General features: G+C 52.9%; 1 protein-coding gene and 1 non-coding gene across 10 annotated transcripts in view; both read left to right on the top strand.

Moving 5' to 3' along the window:
* The first annotated feature begins 574 nt into the window (after nt 1-574).
* LOC144953454 (disco-interacting protein 2 homolog C-like) overlaps nt 575-22,859 on the top strand; it is a 161,205-nt gene continuing 138,920 nt past the window's right edge. For 4 of the 9 annotated variants that reach the window (XM_078884397.1, XM_078884119.1, XM_078884308.1 and 1 more), the window contains exon 1: nt 22,509-22,724. In XM_078884397.1, the coding sequence (XP_078740523.1) occupies nt 22,559-22,724 (166 nt within the window). In that variant the 5' untranslated portion in view covers nt 22,509-22,558. Of the gene's footprint in view, nt 1,088-22,505; nt 22,725-22,859 lie in introns of those variants that run through there. The other 5 variants (XM_078884187.1, XM_078884047.1, XM_078884466.1 and 2 more) reach the window with 4 other exon arrangements.
* Nucleotides 1,388-1,494, top strand: LOC144937061 (U6 spliceosomal RNA). The gene has a single exon (XR_013637561.1). It is a non-coding gene; the product is annotated as a U6 spliceosomal RNA (small nuclear RNA).

Below are 22,859 nucleotides of genomic sequence, written 5' to 3'. Positions count from 1 at the left end.
GACCAACGCGCATATCGGCGCGTCGACCAGCGGCGTGGTCGACGCGAGTGGCTTCCGCAGATTTCTTCCTCGAGATTCCTGCGCAAGGCGACACGGAGAGCGTCACGTGACCGCGCCGATATGGCTGTGTCACGTGGCCTGGATAGTGGAAGTGGGGGGGGGGGAGAGACCGGTGGGTGGTGGGGGGTGGAGTGAATGGGATGAAGAGGAGGGAGGGGTAGGGGGGCTGTGTGGAGATGGTGGGGGGGGGGATGTGAAGAGTGGAGTTGATGGGATGAGAAGGAGGAGGGGGGAGTTTGTGTAGATGGAGAGGAGGTGGAGGAGTCGTAGAGTCGCTGTGGATGTATGATGAAGAGGGCTGCTGGGCAGGGAGGAGACGGGCAGCGGCTACAGAACTATAGATAGAGTGGCGTTAGTGGTGGCAGCTGGAGGGAGGAGCAGTCAAGCTCTCGATGGGGGAGGTGGGGAAGGGGAGAGGATGGTTATAGGAGTGGGTGCGGGGAGACGCTGGAGGAATCGGAGAGCGCGGCGCGGAGAGGAGAGAGCAGGAGGAGTGGTGGTGGTGGTGGCTGGGGGGGAGGGAGGCTGTGGCGTTGTTCGCATGGTGCCGTGCACTCGTGCGCTCCAGCGTACGGCAGCAGCAGCAGTAGCAGCCAGCTCTTCAGCAGTTAGACACACGGGCAGAATAGGACACGGGCACATCGACTGACAACGCAGAGAGACGCGACACAAAGACTCGGGGGAGATACAGAGAGAGAGAGAGACAGCGCGAGACAACACAGAGAGAGAGACACACACAGATCCACGGGCCAACATAGAGACGCGAAGAAACAAAGGTTACGTGAAGACACGCGGACGAACGGACGGACGGATACGCAGACCGGGTGAACTGAGAGTCGGAGGGATAATCCCCCAGCCCCTAAGCCCAGCCCAGGCGAGGCTGCCCCTGGCCGCTGCCCCTGGCTGCTGCCCCCAGCACCGCGGGGAGAGGGAGCCCGCATGGCCGAGCGTGGGGGCGAGGCGACTCCGCGTCTCCCGCCCGACGTGAGCGCGCGCCTCGCCGAACTGGAGCTGGAACTCTCAGAAGGTACCGAGAGGGATTTGACTCTCCCCCACCCTCTCTCTCCCCCGACCCTCTCTCTCTCCCCACCCTCCCCCCGGCCCTATCTCCTCTCCGCTATGTATCTCCCTCGTCGATCCTCTTCCCGCCCCAGCTCTCTCCGTAAATCTCCACGAGGTGTTCCATCTCTCCGCTGTGGATGCGGAGTCCTCGTTATCTGTGCCACCTCCACCACCACCCCGACCGCCCGCCCCCCCCCCCCACGAAGCTTTCTAATCTCTCCCAGCTCTTTCTCTCTCTCTCTCAGCTCTTGCTCCGGCAGTACATATACTTGCTCCGGCAGTACATATACTAAAATTGGAACGATACAGAGAAGATTAGCATGGCCCCTGCGCAAGGATGACACGCAAATTCTCTCAGCTCTTTATGTGATCTTCGTGTTGTCTCCATTATCTGTGCACCGCGCTTCCAGCTCTAGCCGTGATCTCCCGAGTTGTATCCATCTGTGCTGCCCCAATCCCTGCTCCCCCCTCGATCTCCGTGCATTCTCCCCGTCGCCCTGAGTCTCTCCCTAACATCTCCCTGCTTGCCCCTGCTTCCCCGTACTGTCTCCCTCCTCCCTTCTCTGTGCGTTCCCCCACGTGTGTCCATGTACGGGGGTCATTGATGCGCAGCCACTGACGCGCGTGCATATGCCGATATGCATAATGACGGGTGGGTGCGATACGTGCATTGAGCAATGTGTACATGTACGGATCAGTTTGCGGGCACGTGCATCGCTGCGTCGTAGTGTGCACACGCAGAGAGGGTCGTGGCGTGCGCATGCACAGGGTGCAGAGGCTTGCGTGTAAAGATGTGATTTGCAGCACATCTTCTGCGCGACGGCTGTTGTGCTCGCATGCACGCACGAGACACGGCAGATGATGAGACGCGTGCTGTGCGTGCTGTTGATGATGGGCTGCCGCTGCCGATTTTGTTCGTGATCATTGCGAGCATCGCTTTTGTGCGAGAGTCAATCCGGCTCGTTCCGCGGATCAGCTGTGACCCCCCCCCCCCGGCCATAAAAATGTGGAATTTCCACTTCTGGCTCGGGCTAACAGCTGAAGGGCGATCGCCGTCCCAATGCTTGATCGGTGACTTGATTTCACTCGTGGTGGTGGTGGTTGTAGTCGATGGATTCTGTTGAACGCGTTCGTGGTTGTGTGTGGTTGTTTGACTAAGTGGGGGGTAGGAAATTGAAGGCCGACAACATCCATTGTTGTACTGTACTTCTATGCTCCCAGCTATGTCCTTTGCCTTCACCCACCTGCCCTGAACAGCATGAAGTAGAGTCAAATAAACCCCAGCTACCCGCGTTGCGTGTGGAGGCCTTCATCCAGCAGTGGATTGAAAAAAATAGCTGTACATGTGTGTGGTTTTGTGTGTATTAAGAGAGCGGCGGTGCAGCGGTTAACAACTGAACCGGTCCTGGGCCTCCCCCAGGTCGACTGAGCCTCAAATGAGTACCTGGTGCGGTGTGTAGTAAAGATCGCCACTGGGGAGACAAAGGCGGCCGGGCGTGGTGGTGGCCACCCAACCCCTCGTGTGCCGTGCGAGCCCTTTATAGGTGCTCGCTAACATCACCTGCCTCAACAGTTTGAGAAAGCCCTACGGGGGATCTGGGTGTTTGTGTGAGGGCCTGTATGGTTATTCAGTTGAACAAAATATAGTATTTATAGAATCTGCATCTCAAGATACTGTACGAGAAGTAGGGCACCACTGACATCACGAGCCACGTCTGTGGACGCGCGGGTCTGTGCGCACGTGATCAGATACGTGCAGCATCGCGGAGCTACAAAATCGAAGTCAATAATCGATCCATCTCACTCCCTCTCGCACTGCTGCTCGAGTCTTTTTCGCGAATCTCGGCCACGGATCCGTCGATGTGGGGGGGGGGGGCGGTGGCTGCCCGTTCCTTGCGCTCCGTGAGCCGCGTGCTGCACTCGCTCCGGTGCGCGCAATCATCGCCGTGCGATGAAGACTCGAGGCGTTTACGCGCCAGAGGAATATCTTTTCCGTGCCGGTTCGGTGCCCATTCGGTGCTGAAGGCACCTCGGCTTGGGGTTTGTTCATTGTTGAAAACACCCGAGATGATGATGATGATGGTGGGACGGACGTTCTACTATGCGGGAATGGTGAAATCACGGCGAGGCCCATCTACCACGATCTCCATCATCATCATCGTCGTCGTGATGGCTCGCGTAAACTGCTGTCAGCTGTTCCCTTAAAGCGTCACGGGGAGGGCGGAGTCGGCAGGGTCCCGGTTGGAGGGGATCAGCCGCGCACTGTCTTAAAGCGACCGAGGAAATGTGGTTACGTAACGTTCATCATTGCTTTTCGTTTGAACTATTAATATTTATTCAATTGTTTAATCACTCTGACCGGCGTTGGTGTTATTAATATCGCGATCTTCATCGCGATGACTGTCGTCACAATCGTTATCCTCACCACCACCGTCAACCATGGCCACCGCCGTTATCATCTCCATCACAACTACCGCCATCATCATCATCGTCGTCTTGAGAGCGTGGACATTTATCATAGCACTCTCCTCCTCCTCCCTCTTCGTCTTCCTGTCGTTGTTGAGCGGCTGAGATCGACCAAAAATAACCGTGCACCAAGCCGTGCCCACGAACGCGAAGCAATCTCTGTGCGCGTGTCCCTGCGGGGAGCGGTGGGGTAGTGGTTAGTGCTACACTGCGCTATGAACCTGGCCACCCGGGTAAGATTTCCCGCTCACGGTCAACAACCGGTGACGATTATCCGACCCGGTCCTGGGCCTCCTTTAGGTCTACTCGGCCTCAAATTAGCCACTAGGGAGACAAAGGCGGTTGGGCGTGGTGCTTGCCATCCACCGCCCTCGTGTGATGTGTCAGCGTTCATAGGTGCTTCTCGCTAACAGCACTTGCCCCCAACAGTCTGTAAATGCTGTACGGGGGATCTTTGCATTTGTTTTGTGTGAGTTTGCTTGCGTGTCTTTTGCGGGGAGCGTTAGTGTAGTGCTTAGCGCACTGCGCTACGAACCTGGCAACCCCAATTCCATTTTCGCTCACGGCGGCCACAGTCAGTGGCGAATATCTGAACCGGTGCTGGGATTTCTCTAGGTCGACTCGGCGTTGAATGAGTACCTGGTACGGTGTGTAAAACATCAGCGTTGGGGAGACAAAGGCAGCCGGGCGTGGTGCTGATCACACCCACCCAACCCCTCGTGTGTCGTCATAGGTGCCCGCTAACTGCACTTGCCCTTACAGTATGTTAAGGCTATACGTGGGATCTTTGTCTTTGTATATGTGTGTGTGTGTGTTTCCGTCTCGCTGTCTGTGTGTGCCTCGCACTCTGTCTCTGTCATTTTTAGGCCAAATGCGCCAGGTGAATAATGAATGGGTGCGTGTTAATTTTAAATATTAATGCGCTCCCATTCACCGCCTATGTATTACTCAAGTGCGGAGAGCTCCTGAGCTACGGCGCGTGCGTCTTGCAGGGCGAGGCCGTGGCGGGTGGTGATGGTGGTGCTGCTGCTGCTGGTGGTGGTGGTAATGATGATTACGCCGTTTATTATGTTTGCAATGATGGTCTTCATAATGGTTATCGCGCCGGCAATGACGATACAGTAGCATCTAGATTGATATTACGCGCGCATACAGCTGCATCTCAATGCACACTTTACGGTGATTATGATGGGAGTTGCCATGATGATGATGAGAGTAGCTGGGCTGTGGTGGTGGTGGTGGTGGTGGCTGCGCTGTGTGGAGGCAGCAGCAAGGGTTGGTGGTTCACCGCACTGATGGTGTGGAACTCTCGCCAGGAGAAGGCAGTACAGCGAGTGGACTGATCGCCATATGTTTCTATCTGTAGGGGGGTGGAGTGTTACCCTCCCCCTCCCTCCCCCCAATTAATGACCAGAGTTGATAAAACATCCGACCACGTGTTTTATAAACTCTGGTCATGAATTGGCTGAAAACATCTTAAAATGAATAAAAACCCAATGTAGCAGCAAGGACCCTCCTTAAAAAAGTGTCCTACGACTCATTGTTGCTTTCATTCATAAATAAGTGAATTATTATTCAAGTGGTGATGGTCACGATGTTTATGATAGTCATTATAATCGTTGTGACCATCACTGTGATGATTGCATCCATTATCCTGGAAACAAATCTGGACTGCACTTGTGCACAGTCCCCTTAAGACAATGGGCGTGGTTTAGACTGATCCTCTCTAACAGGGACGCTGGCTCCCGTGGCTTCCCCCTGACCCTTTAAGCGACAGGAAGGCCCCGGGTCCCAGCACTTATGAAGGGGACTGCGTTCACTTCACGTGGCATCGTGTCAGTCACAGGCATGTGTGGGACGTAAGTGTCTGTGTATGTGTGCGAAGTGCATACACGCGTTTGTATGCAATGTGTGTGTGTGTGCTCACGGCCAACACCGGTGACGATTATCTGAATCGGTCGTAGGCCTCCCCTAGGTCGACTCAGCCTCAAATGAGTGCCTGGCGCGGTGTGTAAACATCGCCACTGGGGAGGCAAAGGCGGTCGGGCGTGGTGCTGGCCATCCACCCCCTCGTGTACCGTTCCGGCCTTCGTAGGTGCTGCTCGCTAACAGCACTTGCCCCTCCAGTCTGTTAAGGCTATACGGGGGATCTTTGTCTTTGTGTTATGGATTGGGCGGCGGTGGTGTGGTGGTTTAGCGCGCTGCGCTGCGAACCCGGCGACCCGAGTTCAATTCCCGCTCACGGCCAAGACCAGTGACGGTCCAGGGCCTGCCCTAGGTCGACTCAGCCTCAAATGAGTACCTAGTGCTATGTGTAAAAAAACATTACCACTAGGGAGACAAAGGCGGCCGGGCGTGGTGTTGGCCACCCATCCCTTCGTGTGCCGTGCCGTGCCGGCCTTCATCGGTGCTCGCTGACAGCACTTGCCTCACCAATCTGTTAAGGCTATACGGGTAATCTTTGTTATGGATTGGCGGAGAGCAGTGGCGCAGTGGTTCGCGCACTCAGCTGTGAACCTGCCACACTGAGTTCAAGTCCCGGGCCAGGTGTGTTGCGCTCTGCCAATTACCAGCGCTGGTCAGACCTTCGCGATCGGTATTGGCTCTGGCCACACCGCCCCCCCCCCTCCCCCCTTGGCAGAGGTTCTCGCTCACAGCTCTTGCCCCAACAGTCTGTTTGCAACGGTGTGTTCAATCTAGATTTGAAGTTTTCGTGACTGCATGGACCCATACTCTTTGGTTCTTTCGGTAAAGTCACGTGGGTATAAAATAAAATCAATCACGACGTTTCGGGCGCAACACAAGCGTCCGTCATCAGGTGGGACAACCTCAGCAAGAAACAATTGCTGATTTTATACCTACGTGACTTTAACGAACGAACCAAAGATGACTGTGTTTGTTTATCACTGTGCACCACTGCCGTAACTATTGTTTTAAGTTTGCATTTATGTTTGTAATACTGTATAACAACAAAGCCCCGTCAACTATTATGAATGAAAGTTATTCTTATCAGACCGCCATGGTGTAAAGTGCAGAAACAAACTCGTATTATCCACTCTTTCTCTGGCCTCTCTAAATATGCCTTATGAAAAAGGGCCATTGCCCGAAACGTCGCCTACTATATACTTTCTCGTTCAGGCCACACACACACGCACGGTGCTATTAAACAGTGTGCTTAGTTTTATTTTTTGGTGCACCACTGCCAACGCAGCAACAGCATCAGCAGCATCGAACAATGCGTACACTACAACAAGGCCGTAGCCATGGAGTCAACATTGGGGGGGAGCAAATCTTCTAGGGTGTCTGGGGGTCCCAACCCAGAAAAAGATAAAAATTTGAAAACTCATTTTCTGCCTAAAATATTAAAAACATCACTAACACATTGGATGGACTTTTTATTTTATTTTTTTACAATAATGTCTAATAGTGAATTGTATTACATTGCTCTGTTTTTTTGTACCTTTTCTTGTTTCATTGTATGCAATGGTAGAGATTAGGGATTAATAAAGTACAACCATAACCACAATCATATAAGTAGAAATCTATGCATTGATTTATATGAAGAGAAGTCCAGATATTGTGGCCATGGTTGTTGTTCTATTTACATAGCATAGCAATATATTAGGGGGGGGGGCATTTTGAGTATATTTAAATATTGGGGGGGGGGCATGTGTCCCCCCCAATATATATTATAATTACGGCCTTGCAATGCAATACCGTGCCACGCGCCTGCACACTCATTCCACGGAGCGCTTTTTTGCAGCACCGTGCACGTCCGCGTGTCAGAAAGTCGCTCATTAGCTGTGGGCTCGCTCGCTTGGTCTTAAGTGGCACTGCAGCCGCCACTACTGCTGCCGCCTCCTGCCGCCGTGTGAGCTGTGAGCACGCGGCTGACCTCGCATCGACTCCCCCGGCAACAGCCGCGGCAGCAGCAGCAGCACGCGGTTTTTTGTTGCTGTTGCGCCAACGCCATTAGCGGATTAAATCGGAGCCGCGGTGCGCAAAAACGCAGCCTGCCGCTCGCCGCTTGGAGGCCCCGTAACGTCGCGTGGCCGATCTGCGGTGGGCAGACGTCGCGGCGAGACGCGGGGTGGGGGGGGGTGCCCGGGGTTTTTGGGAGGTAGCGAATGCATCTCGATGGTCAGGACGCAATCGCCAGCGTGGTGAAGTATGGTCGGACATCGGACAGTCACCGCGATGGACACGGCGGCGAGCGAGGAGGCCTTCGTTCATTTATGATTGACTTCTTATCCTGCGGTGGGTTGACCGTGGCTTGGTGGCTTAGGTCAAGCGTTGAATGAGTTCTAGATTTGAAGCTTTCGTGACTGCAAGGATTCATATTCTTAGGTTTTTTCGGTAAAGTCACGTAGGTAAAACATTAAAAAAGTAAAATAAAATAAAAATCACGACGTTTCGGAGGCAACACAAGCTTCAGTCTTCAGGTGGAACCGTCACAGCCACGACAGCTGTATCAAGTAAATGAGAGATTGCAGGAGCTACCACTGCGTTTATATAATGGTTGGAGAAGGTGGTGGGGCACCCTGCAATCTCTCATTTACTTGATACAGCTGTCGTGGCTGTGACGGTTCCACCTGAAGACGGAAGCTTGTGTTGCCTCCGAAACGTCGTGATTTTTATTTTATTTTACTTTTTTAATGTTTTACCTACGTTGAATGAGTGCTTGCGGTACAATGCCTTCCAGCAGCGTTTGTTGAAACGGCGAAATCGCCGGACCGGTTTAGATGTCTCAGTGTCACCGGCAGTATTCGTTTAACAGGGCCACACCCTGCTGATGATTCTAAATTGATGTGAAGCTTTCGTGACTGCAGGAATCTATACTCTTTGGTTCTTTCGGTAAAGTCACGTTGGTATATGAAATAAAATAAATCACGACGTTTCGGGCGCAACACAAGCGTCCGTCATCAGGTGGGAAATCATCGTCTGCTGCTGGGTGTAGCCCAAGGGTTATAAAGACCCTTGGGCTACACCCATTTCAAACCATTTAAAACAGTCTGACTCATATTCTTAGGTTTTTTCGGTAAAGTCACGTAGGTAAAACATTAAAATTAATAAAAGTAAGTCTGACTCGGCAGCAGACCACGCTTTCCCACCTGATGACGCACGCTTGTGTTGCGCCCGAGACGTCGTGATTTATTTTATTTTATACCCACGTGACTTTACCGAAAGAACCAAAAAGTAAGAGTCTAAAATGTTCACCGAAACGGCCCCAGGGGTTGATGTTCAGCCTTTGCCAAGCCGCCGGCGACGCGGGTCAAGCACGCCGTGTGTTGAGTCAAGCACGCCGTGTGTTGAGTCAAGCACGCCGTGTGTTGAGTCAAGCACGCCGTGTGTTGAGTCAAGCACGCTGTGTGTTGAGTCAAGCACGCTGTGTGTTGAGTCAAGCACGCTGTGTGTTGAGTCAAGCACGCCGTGTGTTGAGTCAAGCACGCTGTGTGTTGAGTCAAGCACGCTGTGTGTTGAGTCAAGCACGCTGTGTGTTGAGTCAAGCACGCCGTGTGTTGAGTCAAGCACGCCGTGTGTTGAGTCAAGCACGCTGTGTGTTGAGTCAAGCACGCTGTGTGTTGAGTCAAGCACGCCGTGTGTTGAGTCAAGCACGCCGTGTGTTGAGTCAAGCACGCTGTGTGTTGAGTCAAGCACGCCGTGTGTTGAGTCAAGCACGCCGTGTGTTGAGTCAAGCACGCCGTGTGTTGAGTCAAGCACGCTGTGTGTTGAGTCAAGCACGCCGTGTGTTGAGTCAAGCACGCCGTGTGTTGAGTCAAGCACGCCGTGTGTTGAGTCAAGCACGCTGTGTGTTGAGTCAAGCACGCTGTGTGTTGAGTCAAGCACGCCGTGTGTTGAGTCAAGCACGCCGTGTGTTGAGTCAAGCACGCCGTGTGTTGAGTCAAGCACGCCGTGTGTCGAGTCAAGCACGCCGTGTGTCGAGTCAAGCACGCCGTGTGTTGAGTCAAGCACGCCGTGTGTTGAGTCAAGCACGCCGTGTGTTGAGTCAAGCACGCCGTGTGTTGAGTCAAGCACGCCGTGTGTTGAGTCAAGCACGCCGTGTGTTGAGTCAAGCACGCCGTGTGTTGAGTCAAGCACGCTGTGTGTTGAGTCAAGCACGCCGTGTGTTGAGTCAAGCACGCCGTGTGTTGAGTCAAGCACGCCGTGTGTTGAGTCAAGCACGCTGTGTGTTGAGTCAAGCACGCTGTGTGTTGAGTCAAGCACGCTGTGTGTTGAGTCAAGCACGCTGTGTGTTGAGTCAAGCACGCCGTGTGTTGAGTCAAGCACGCCGTGTGTTGAGTCAAGCACGCCGTGTGTTGAGTCAAGCACGCCGTGTGTTGAGTCAAGCACGCCGTGTGTTGAGTCAAGCACGCCGTGTGTTGAGTCAAGCACGCCGTGTGTTGAGTCAAGCACGCCGTGTGTTGAGTCAAGCACGCCGTGTGTTGAGTCAAGCACGCCGTGTGTTGAGTCAAGCACGCCGTGTGTTGAGTCAAGCACGCCGTGTGTTGAGTCAAGCACGCCGTGTGTTGAGTCAAGCACGCTGTGTGTTGAGTCAAGCACGCTGTGTTTGACTCGAGTTCACCTTGCTGCCACATTGCTTTAACGAAAGTAGCCTGGGACGCATTGCGGTCTGGGAGGGCCATTGATCGATCGCTATAAATTACGCGTTATTGTTTGTTGTTTATTTATTTGTTTGCTTTTTCCCCCCCAATTCAATCTCCTTTATATGTTATCCCTGGAGACCACAGGTCTCCGTGTTCAGAGAGCACCCGGGAACATGACACATAGCGAAGAGGCTCGCACACCAGATGAAGCAATTCTAGATTTGAAGCTTTCGTGACTGGAAGGATTCATGCTCTTAGTTTTTTTTCGGTAAAGTCACGTAACTTGTATTTAAGAGCTTGTATCTTGGAATGTTTTGCAATCACTTGATACAGTAAATCTAGCTGTGACGGTCCCACCTGATGACGGAGACTTGTGTTGCCACCGAAACGTCGTGATCTATTATATTATTTTGTTTCTATTAATTTTATTTTTTACCTACGTGACTTTACCGAAAAAACCTAAGAGTACAGATGAAGCAATTTTAATTAACACATTTTAATTCATCATCATTACGTTCCACGGGCAGATAGCCCTTTGAAGCATGTTTGATTTTTTTTTGGGGGGGGGGGGCAGAACTTTGTAACGTTATATTTGAGGGAGGGTGGTCTGACTTTTTGTAACGCCGTGTGACGAGGAAGGGGGGGGGGGTTCAAAAATCGTCCAAAATCGCGTGACGCCATTTATAGACGGCCCCAAATGCGTGATGTTGATTCTGAACGTGGAGTGGGCGGAGAGGGGGTGGGGGGGCAAACCGGAGGACCCCCGACAGAAAATCCACGCGACCACGTGGATCAATGCCTTTAAAATTAACTTTCATTAATTTTAATGTTTTTACCTACGTGACTTTACCGAAAAAACCTGAGAACACGTGGATCACCTCGCACCCTGCGTCCTGGCGACAACGTCGCTGCTTTGATCAAACCCCAAATGCGAGCAGCATCAGTGAGACCGCAAACAAGAAAAGGAATTAAAATCACGACACTTGCTGAGAGGATTCTAGTTTTTCTCAACGTTTGTGGCACCCCCGGAGGGGTGGCCCCAATGCGACTTGCAATGTGCGGGCAGGGGGGAGGGGTGCTGCTTAGAAATCCTCGGCAGCTGAAATTGCTCATAAAACCGTCGGAAATCCTCTGCGGAATCGTGCGTGGATAGTAGAAATACGCGGAAGCAGCAGCGGCGGCACCCGCTTTTATTGCGCGGATAGTCGCCGTTCTTCGGAAACTTACAATTGGGTGTGCGGGGACAATAGAAATCAGCGTGCAGCAGCACCAACGTGCTCACGAATTGTTTTACGTTCGGCAACATCGCGCGTCTGTGCGCGGTAGAAACCCTTCCGGCAGCGGAATCGTGAGTGCGTGGGGAGTAGAAATCCGCGGCGGCACCGTGAGTGTGTGGGGAGTAGAAATGTGCAGCAGCATCGTGAGTGCGTGGGGAGTAGAAATCCGCAGCAGCATCGTGAGTGCGTGGGGAGTAGAAATCCGCAGCAGCATCGTGAGTGCGTGGGGAGTAGAAATCCGCGGCAGCATCGTGAGTGCGTGGGGAGTAGAAATCTGCAGCAGCATCGCGAGTGCGTTGGGAGTAGAAATCCGCAGCAGCATCGTGAGTGCGTGGGGAGTAGAAATCCGCAGCAGCATCGTGAGTGCGTGGGGAGTAGAAATCCGCAGCAGCATCGTGAGTGCGTGGGGAGTAGAAATCCGCGGCAGCATCGTGAGTGCGTGGGGAGTAGAAATCTGCAGCAGCATCGTGAGTGCGTGGGGAGTAGAAATCCGCGGCAACATCGCGAGTGCGTGGGGAGTAGAAATCCGCGGCAGCATCGTGAGTGCGTGGGGAGTAGAAATCTGCAGCAGCATCGTGAGTGCGTGGGGAGTAGAAATCCGCGGCAACATCGCGAGTGCGTGGGGAGTAGAAATCCGCGGCAGCATCGTGAGTGCGTGGGGAGTAGAAATCCGCAGCAGCACCTTTTTTACATTGGCACTATAAATCCTTGCCACCGTAACGGCGTGAATTGATATAATTATGGAAGTCATCGCCGGCCTGACGTGTTTCTGGGTTGTGCAAGATTCAGCGCAGGAAAGAGCTGAGATCCATGGCATCAGTGAGGCTCATCAGAGAGAACACCGGAGATGTCCACGTTCCCATGACGGGGAACCGCATTCCCATACAACAGCGTTTCCCCCACACTATTCATTCTCGCGCTTTACCAGGATTTTAAATGTGCCATGTGTTTTACATAAAAGCGTGTCCGTTACATTTAAACACGCCCCCGAAGAAACCCGCGGCAGCTTTGTCAATTGGCAGGAGCTCAAAGTCATAAGGCTCTGTCTTCTTGGCGCTGAGCAACGCCTTTAGATATCCGCGGAAGCGCCTGCGACTCCACTTGGGGGCCGTCCATAAATGACGTCACGCACCTAGGTGGGGGGGTGGGGGGTCAGACATTTGTGACGAGGGGGGGGGTGAGAAATGTGACGTCACATAAAAATGCGCAACTTTAAATAAATATAGACAACACGTTCTACTTAATTAAATAGACGTTTTAATAAATGTTTTCTCCTACAACATCAGAATGCAGCGCCACATTAAAAACGCACTACAATGACAATAGTTTAAAGCGATTTGAAGCATGTTTTATTTTTTTGTGACGTCATATTTGAGGGGGGGTCTGACTTTTTGTGACGCCGTGTGACGAGGGGGTGGGGGGAGGTCAAAAATCGTCCAAAATCGCGTGACGTCATTTATGGACGGCCCCTTACCAGCGTGGTGAAGTATGTTAAATAACCCTCCACAACCTGTCCGGTTGTGGCGGGGAGCCCATCATCCAGCAGTGGACTGACTACAAGAACCGGTACGTACACGTACCAAAACAAAAAAATCGAAGTATAAAAGCAGCTTAGTCGTGCGCTCGGATGAATGGATTCCGCAGATTTCTCCATCGGGAAACATCCGTCTCTTGTTCGTGCTCAAGTTGGTCAGATCGATTGCGCTCCACTCATTCCCACACCATCGGAGAGCTGGGGGGAGGGGGGGCGCTGATGGGTGGGGGTGTGCTTTGCGGGGAGGCGGTGGAGACGTGTCGATGATTTTATAACTGGGGGGGGGGGAGGGGGGCCCTTCTCCCACCACCCCCATGGTCAAAGAGACTTTGCACCAGAGGTCCAAACCGGGTACCCGATACCCGTACCCTACCCGATACCCAGCTACCCGTACCCGGCCGGGTACGGGTAGCCGTTTGCGACCCTGGTGCGGCCGGGTACGGGTAGGCCGTGAGTCAACGGTGAGTAACCGTTTGTCACTCATACTCTTAGTTCTTTCGGTAAAGTCACGTAGGTAAAAATGAAATACAAAATAATAAAATAAAATAATGAAAATCACGACGTTTCGGAGGCGACACAAGTCTCCGTCATCAGGTGGGACCGTCACACCCTGGTTAGGCCGGGTACGGGTAAGGAATCAAAACCCGTTTGCGACCTCTGCTTTGCACCCTCCTGAGTTTGGTGCCCTGCCACGTGTTCTCAGTGTAGTGGCATAGAATAACTGCAGCGTAGCAGCGTAGCGCTGGCTGCTGGCAGGGAAGGGGATCTGCGGCTTAGGGGCAGCCCTAAAGGTCGGCAGGCCACGTGACACACCATAGGGGGATCTCGGGGGGTAAAGGTCACAGAAGGGGCACACCAAGAACCCGCTGGTAGGTTCTAGAAAGGGGGCGTGGTCTGGGGCGGATGCAGGCCACGCTGGCAGTAAAACGTCTCTGGTAAGAGATGTTTTGTCTTTGAAACGGATTGGTCTAGGCCAGAGACAGCCTCCTTCTTTGGGGTCGTACATAAATGACGTCAGGCACATAGGGGAGGGGGGGTCAGACATTTGTGACGATGTGTGACGAGGGGGGGTGAGAAATGTGACGTCACATCAAAATGCGCAACTTTAAATAAATATAGACAACACGTTCTACTTAATTAACTAGACTTGTTAATAACTGTTTTCTCCTACAACATCAGAGTGCAGCGGCACATTAAATACGCACTACAATGACAATAGTTTAAAGCAATTTGAAGCATGTTTTATTTTCAAAATGGAAATATGTTTTTGGGGGGGGGGGGGCAGAGCTTTGTGACGTCATATTTGAGGGGGGGGGGGGTCTGACTTTTTGTGACGCCGTGTGACGAAGGGGGGGGGGGGGTCAAAAATCGTCCAAAATCGCGTGACGTCATTTATGGACGGCCACTTTAGGGCGTAGCCTCAAACAGTGTTAGGCCAGAGAACACCAAAAGGCGAACAGCACAAAGACAATGCCATATGTTACAAGAGCATGATTTTGTTTGCATGTTCACCACAAGTTCGTGAGGTGAATGCAAATGCGATTCGTTGCAAAAGGTTTCTGTTTGGCGTATGAACATATTAACACCTTGGATTTAAAGCTTTCGTGACTGCAGGGATTCATCTTCTTGGTTCTTTCGGTAAAGTCACGTAGAAGGGAAATAATGAAAGAAAAAAAATTCAACATAATCTTGTATTGTGTTTTATTTTCATTATTTAATATTTTAAGATGTTTTATTTGTATTATTTTATTATTTCCCTTCTCTACGTGACTTTACCGAAAGAACCAATAAGATATTAACCCCTTACTTACTTGACACAGCTATCGTGCTGTGACGGTTCCACCTGAAGACGGAGGCTTGTGTTGCCTCCGAAACGTCGTGATTTTTATTTTATTTTTATTTTACTTTTATTAATTTTAATTTTTTTACCTACGTGACTTTACCGAAAAAACCTAAGAATATATATTAACACATGTTTTAGTGCCAGAAAGGGTAAAATCTGTTATATAATACATCATCAAACACAGTTCCGCCACAAAGTCAGCATTGCAACGTAATCGCGTGACGTCATTTATGGACGGCCCCTTACCAGCGTGGTGAAGTATGTTAAATAACCCTCCACAACCTGTCCGGTTGTGGCGGGGAGCCCATCATCCAGCAGTGGACTGACTACAAGAACCGGTACGTACACGTACCAAAACAAAAAAAATCGAAGTATAAAAGCAGCTTAGTCGTGCGCTCGGATGAATGGATTCCGCATATTTCTCCATCGGGAAACATCCGTCTCTTGTTCGTGCTCAAGTTGGTCAGATCGATTGCGCTCCACTCATTCCCACACCATCGGAGAGCTGGGGGGAGGGGGGGCGCTGATGGGTGGGGGTGTGCTTTGCGGGGAGGCGGTGGAGACGTGTCGATGATTTTATAACTGGGGGGGGGAGGGGGGCCCTTCTCCCACCACCCCCATGGTCAAAGAGACTTTGCACCAGAGGTCCAAACCGGGTACCCGATACCCGTACCCTACCCGATACCCAGCTACCCGTACCCGGCCGGGTACGGGTACGGGTAGCCGTTTGCGACCCTGGTGCGGCCGGGTACGGGTACGGGTAGGCCGTGAGTCAACGGTGAGTAACCGTTTGTCACTCATACTCTTAGTTCTTTCGGTAAAGTCACGTAGGTAAAAATGAAATACAAAATAATAAAATAAAATAATGAAAATCACGACGTTTCGGAGGCGACACAAGTCTCCGTCATCAGGTGGGACCGTCACACCCTGGTTAGGCCGGGTACGGGTAAGGAATCAAAACCCGTTTGCGACCTCTGCTTTGCACCCTCCTGAGTTTGGTGCCCTGCCACGTGTTCTCAGTGTAGTGGCATAGAATAACTGCAGCGTAGCAGCGTAGCGCTGGCTGCTGGCAGGGAAGGGGATCTGCGGCTTAGGGGCAGCCCTAAAGGTCGGCAGGCCACGTGACACACCATAGGGGGATCTCGGGGGGTAAAGGTCACAGAAGGGGCACACCAAGAACCCGCTGGTAGGTTCTAGAAAGGGGGCGTGGTCTGGGGCGGATGCAGGCCACGCTGGCAGTAAAACGTCTCTGGTAAGAGATGTTTTGTCTTTGAAACGGATTGGTCTAGGCCAGAGACAGCCTCCTTCTTTGGGGCCGTACATAAATGACGTCAGGCACATAGGGGAGGGGGGGTCAGACATTTGTGACGATGTGTGACGAGGGGGGGTGAGAAATGTGACGTCACATCAAAATGCGCAACTTTAAATAAATATAGACAACACGTTCTACTTAATTAACTAGACTTGTTAATAACTGTTTTCTCCTACAACATCAGAGTGCAGCGGCACATTAAATACGCACTACAATGACAATAGTTTAAAGCGATTTGAAGCATGTTTTATTTTCAAAATGGAAATATGTTTTTGGGGGGGGGGGGAGCAGAGCTTTGTGACGTCATATTTGAGGGGGGGGGGTCTGACTTTTTGTGACGCCGTGTGACGAAGGGGGGGGGGGGGTCAAAAATCGTCCAAATCGCGTGACGTCATTTATGGACGGCCACTTTAGGGCGTAGCCTCAAACAGTGTTAGGCCAGAGAACACCAAAAGGCGAACAGCACAAAGACAATGCCATATGTTACAAGAGCATGATTTTGTTTGCATGTTCACCACAAGTTCGTGAGGTGAATGCAAATGCGATTCGTTGCAAAAGGTTTCTGTTTGGCGTATGAACATATTAACACCTTGGATTTAAAGCTTTCGTGACTGCAGGGATTCATCTTCTTGGTTCTTTCGGTAAAGTCACGTAGAAGGGAAATAATGAAAGAAAAAAAATTCAACATAATCTTGTATTGTGTTTTATTTTCATTATTTAATATTTTAAGATGTTTTATTTGTATTATTTTATTATTTCCCTTCTCTACGTGACTTTACCGAAAGAACCAATAAGATATTAACCCCTTACTTACTTGACACAGCTATCGTGCTGTGACGGTTCCACCTGAAGACGGAGGCTTGTGTTGCCTCCGAAACGTCGTGATTTTTATTTTATTTTTATTTTACTTTTATTAATTTTAATTTTTTTACCTACGTGACTTTACCGAAAAAACCTAAGAATATATATTAACACATGTTTTAGTGCCAGAAAGGGTAACATCTGTTATATAATACATCATCAAACACAGTTCCGCCACGAAGTCAGCATTGCAACGTAGTCGTCATGTTAACACATCGCATGAGACGCGTTAAGCGAACGCCGCGCATGAAAGGGTCGTTGTCTGATTTTCGATGCGGCTTTCTGTGCTGCTCTTTTGAAGTCTTAAATGTTAAAGTGGCTTTAAATAAGCCATTTCAACTGCAACTTTCAGCACGGTTTAATGGCGCGAGTGGAATGTGATTGTCGTGAGCACTTCGAGTGTGCGAGGTGTGAGATTGAGTGTAAGAAATTGTGTGTTGTGCCTGCCTGCGTGCGTGCGTGATGTGTGTGTGTGTGTGGGGGGGGATTGGAAGTGCAATGGTTAGCGCTACGCTGCGCTACGAACCCGGCGACTCGAGTTCGATTCCGATCATGGCCAACACCAGTGACGATTATCTGAAATCGGTCCTGAGCCTCCCCAAGGTCGACTCAGCCTCAAATGAGTACTTGATGCGATGTGTAAATATCGCCACTGGGGAGACAAAGGCGGTCGGGCGTGGTGCTGGCCACCCACCCCCTCGTGTACCGTTCCGGCCTTCATAGGTGCTCGCTAACAGCACTTGCCCCAACAGTCTGTTCAGGCTACACGGGGAGAGCTTTGTCTTTTTTGCGTGAACGTGTGCGTTTGTGGCGTGTACGCCGTATTGGAAGAGCGATGGATGGCGCAGTGGTTAGCGCACTGAACTACGAACCCGGTTCACCCCAGTTCCATTGCTGGCCATGACTAACATCAGTGCAAAGTCGCATCTAGTCCAGTCCTGGTCCTCCCCTCGCTCGCCATACCGCCCAAGGTAAGCCGCCGCAGGCCTTCACGTGCTTGCCCTAACAGGCTGCGTAGGCTACACAGGGGACGTTTGTCTTTATTACTGAGTGCGATGCTTTGCAGTGATCAGAGTCCGTGCCCATGGCTTTTCCCGGCCAAATATTTTCGCGCAGCCGTTTGGTTCGGCGGGGGCAGCGAAACCCCGAGCTGCTCGGTCTCTTCGCTTTGAGGGTCTCGATTCGTTTACAGATTTGGTGGCTTCGCGTGACGCGTTGCACGTGTTGCGGCACGAACCTCAACACATCCGCGCAAAAGGGACAAAAAGTAGTCAAGAGAAGGCGTTTCGGGCAATTACCCTAATTCATTCAAAACACGTAAAAAAAACGTTCTTCATAGCCCTTCATAACACAAAACGTCACCTATCATGAACTCTTCTGTACAAGGTCACACCGTGCTATTGATGGACGCGTTGAAGTGGCTGTTGTTGGCCAACGCGGCAGCAGCGTCGCTACGTAATGATACGCAGCATAAGGTGCCGTTCATAAATGACGTCACGCACCTAGGGGGGGGGGGGGGAGTCAGACATTTGTGACGATGTGTGACGAGGGGGGGGGGGGTTTGAGAAATGTGACGTCACATCAAATGCGCAACTTTAAATAAATATAGACAACACGCTCTACTTAATTAAATAGACGTTTTAATAAATGTTTTCTCCTACAACATCAGAGTGCAGTGCCACATTAAATACGCACTACAATGACAATCGTTTAAAGCGCGATTTGAAGCATGTTTTATTTTGGGGGGGAGGTGGCAGAGCTTTGTGACGTCATATTTGAGGGGGGGGGGGGGTCTGACTTTTTGTGACGCCGTGTGACGACGGGGTGGGTGGGGGGTAAAAAAATCGTCTAAAATCGCGTGACGTCATTTATGGACGGCCCCCTAAATATGAATGTAATACCTCCATGATTACACACTCGGGGGAAGAAACGAGTATCGTGAGCTTATCGATGGATCTCGATGAGTCGTGCCACTCCTGTTATTAGCGCTGTCCGACTGATGCTCCCCCACGGTGGAGTGAAACGGTGAGGACGTTTGTTTTTTAAATCCACCCGCGTCCCACACCTCCGTCCACCCAGACGTGTAAATGGGTCAATCGCAGTTCGTCGATCGGCAGGCTGCGTGCGGCGGGGTAAAGCCTGTGCATAGAGACGTACAACTTGTACAGGTCAGCGTGCAAGAGCCGGGCAGTGGCGTGGCTGCAGGCTGTGATCCAGCGCTTTGGAGGCAGCAGCGAGGGTCGATGGATCACCGCGCTGATGGTGTGGAACTCCCCTTCTACTCGAGGAGGAGCCGTAGCCTGGGCTAAGCCAGAAGCAGGCGGTAAAGTGAGTTTGGACTAATGGCCATCTGTTGTCCATCTGCACGGGGATAGAGCGTTGCTCCCTCGCGCGTGGGGTCGGTTTTCTCGGCGTGCTCCGGTTTCCTCCCACACGTGTAGAATAAACACGCGTCATCGTCGTACATTGGCTGAAAACATCTCAACATAAACCCCAATGCAGGAGCAGCAGCAGCAGCAGTACCCTCCTGAAAACAGTCCCACGACTCTGTGTGGCTCTCCTTGCTAAATAATAAATAAGAGCAGACGAAAATAAAACGCTCACCGGTCTCGAGTTTAGAGGTCATACTGCCGACAGTGAGCGCGAGTAGGCAATTGCAGGGCTGCGCCCTTACTCGGTGCCTCGCGATTCAATAGGTCGTCACGGTGGCGCGCCTCGTGTTCAGGAGATCCTGGGTTCGATCCCGACCCTGACCGCTGCTGTATATTTGGAGTCTGCATGTCTCTCTCTCCATGGATTTTTCTCCGGGTCCTCCGGTGTTTCCCTCCACATGTGGAATGAACATCACGCGTCTCGAGTATTTATTTGGCTACTGCTATACATCTCCAGGCGACGATAAGCCGCTTCGTTGCGCTGTCATTTGTGATAGCCATGTCGCTTCTGAAAAAGAGCCGTATAGCTCAGTGGGCCTTACCTGGTAAAAATAAAAACATACTTTAGTTCCAACGCACAGCCAATGGATGGAGCCCTCGCTGGTGGTCGCGCGCGACCACGCAGAGCGCGCGCGCGCTCCCAGCGGTGATCGGCACGCACTGACGTCACGTGGGAGCCGCGTGCGTGCGCGCGCGTGCGTGCGCGCGCGTGCGTGCGTGCGTAAGCGTGCTTGCGTGGGTGCGCATGGATAAGCGTGGTTGTGCGTAAGCGTGCGTGATTCCCGCTCACGGCCAACACCAGTGACGATTATCTGAACCGGTCCTGGGCCTCTCATAGGTCGACTCGGCCTCAAATGAGTACCTGGTGGCGGTGTGAAAAACACCCCCACGAAGACAATGTCGGCCGGCAGTGGTGCTGGCCACGCACCCCCCTCGTGTGCCGTGCCGGCCTTCATAGGTGATCACTAACAGCACTTGCCCCCTACAGTCTGTTGATGCCACACGGGGGAATCTTTGCGTTTGTGCGTTCGTACGTGGGGAGTGGTGGCGCTACGAATCCAGCGGCCCGAGTTCGATTCCCGCTCGTGCACCAAGGACAGTGACGGATAGTTGAAGCCGACCTTGGCCTCCCCGAGGTGTCTGGTGCGGTGTGTGGGGAGATTAAAGGCGGCCGGGCGTTGTGTTGTGTTGGCCACGCAACCACCTCGTGTGCTGTTACGGCCTCAATAGGTGCTCGCTAACAGTACTTAAAAGGCCTCGCTATGCGGGGAGGATCTTTGTGTGCGTGTGTGCCGCCCTCGGAGGGCGGAGGAGCGACGCTCACAATGAGCGGAACGCCGGGGCGGCTAAAACGCAGCGAGTTGGCACGGTCAGGGGGCGCAGGTGGGAGGCATCCTGTCAGTCATCTCAGTCGGTCCACCGAATGGCGCCCGGGTCCGTCCCGTGACCTGCCGGCAGCGATCCTTCCACACTTTACGTAACGGTCTCAAAGTGTACCTAGTCTGGCACAAGCGCGCCGGTGACGTCACCGTTGCTGAGTGGTGAAGGGCGGATGTTGTGCGCGCGCGTGTGTGCGCGCGCGTGTGTGTGTGTGCGTGCGTGTGTGCGCGCGCGTGTGTGTGCACGTGTGTGTGTGTGCACGTGTGTGTGTGTGCACGTGTGTGTGCGTGTGCGTGCGTGTGTGCGCGCGCGTGTGTACGTGTGTGTGTGTGCACGTGTGTGTGTGCACGTGTGTGTGCGTGTGTGTGCGTGTGTGCGTGCGTGTGTGCGCGCGCGCGCACGTGTGTGTGTACGTGTGTGTGCACGTGTGTGTGTACCTGTGTGCGCGCGTGTGTGTGCACGCGTGTGTGTGTGTGCGCGCGCGTGTGTGTGCGCATGCGTGTGTGTGCGCGTGCGTGGTGATACACACACGCACGTGGCTCGCTGCGCCCGCCGGCAGGTTATTTTTAGACGCAGTCTCTTGGAGAGGAGGAAGAGGAGGAGGAACGCATTTACTGAACGGAGACGAAGACGCAGAGTGGGTGAGAGCGGAGAGCGCGAGGTGGAGGAGTGATGCGGGACGGGAACGGGAGGGGGGTGGGATGGGTCTGGGGCATTGTGGGGGGCGGGGTCGTGGTGGTGCCAGAGTGACCTTGAGCATGCAAATGAGACCGGGATGACGCTGTCCCTTGAAGTGGCCGCTGCACCACCCCTCCCCCACCCCGCCTCCTCCCTCCCTCCCTTCACTCCCTCCCACGTCCTCCCCTCTTCCCGTCTCCACTGTCCCGTCCTTCACCGCGTGTCAACCCATTCGGTGCTCTGATCAAAACACTGCCGCTGCGAAAAACACTCCGGGCCGCCAGTCACACGCGGATTCGGTGATGATCACGGCACGCTGCTGGTGCCGCAGCTGCCGATGATTGTGTATTGTTGATGGTGTTGATGGTGATGGTGCCTGTTTGCATGATGGTGACGTTGACGGTAGTTGTATTTGTAGTGGTGGCTTGTCGCGGCTGTTCGTGATGGTCTCGGTAGCGAAAGTGCCGATGCCGATCGCCGTCATTGCGGTGTTCGCTCGCCCTGATGCTGCTGCCGATGACGATGCGGTGGTGGGAGTCCTGCAGTCTGTTAAGACAACGCGGGGGGATCTTTGGGTGTCGGCGTTGAGGTGACCTCACGTCGGTTCCCCAAGTCATTTCACGAGGCTCCTCGCTCACCCAAGATGTGCAGGGCGCGTTGCGCAACACGCACCTGCTCGACTCCTCCCTCTCCCTCCCCCTCTTCCCCCCCCTCTCAACCCCCCCTCCTCCCCTCCCTCCCATCTCCACGCACCCGTCTCGCCAGCCTCATACGGCCACTCCAGCAGCAGCGGCAGCGGCAGTAGCAGCGGCGCAATTACACGAGTGTTGCGTGCGTCCTCACGGGAAATCACTCGCGAGCGCAGCCGATACGTGGAGATAAGGAGCGGAGCGAGGCGAGGAAGGAAGAGACACAAAAAGAGGGGAAGGGAGAGAGGGAGGGAGGGAGGGAGAGAGGAAGGGAGGGAGGGAGGGGAGAGCAGAGAGGTGAATCGTTGGAGCGGTGCGTGGGGCATGCGGAGGGGAGAGTTGATGCGGCACCTTGATGGATGACAGCTGAGCCGGTGCTGTCGGGAGGAGGAGGAGGAAGAGGAGGAGGCTTGGACTGGAGGCTTGTACTGGAGGCTCGCGTGGAGCGGTGCACGGGGGCGCTGGAGCCGCAGCGGGGGGTGTCGCACATGGGGCTCTGCTGGGGCTCGGACCCTTTTGTGACAGGTGACCGGACGTGAGCGTGCGCGTGGAGTGCGTGTGTGTGTGTGTGTGGAGTGTGTGTGTCATTGTGTATGTGTGTGTGTTATTATATATAGTGTGTTCGTGTTGATCTGGAGTGTAGCGGTTAGCGCTACGCTG

The sequence above is a fragment of the Lampetra fluviatilis genome, chromosome 1, assembly GCF_964198595.1.
Source record: "Lampetra fluviatilis chromosome 1, kcLamFluv1.1, whole genome shotgun sequence".
Classification (NCBI taxonomy): domain Eukaryota; kingdom Metazoa; phylum Chordata; class Hyperoartia; order Petromyzontiformes; family Petromyzontidae; genus Lampetra; species Lampetra fluviatilis.
The sequence above is the reverse complement of the archived record's forward strand: the minus strand, read 5'-3'. Positions and strand labels throughout refer to the sequence as shown.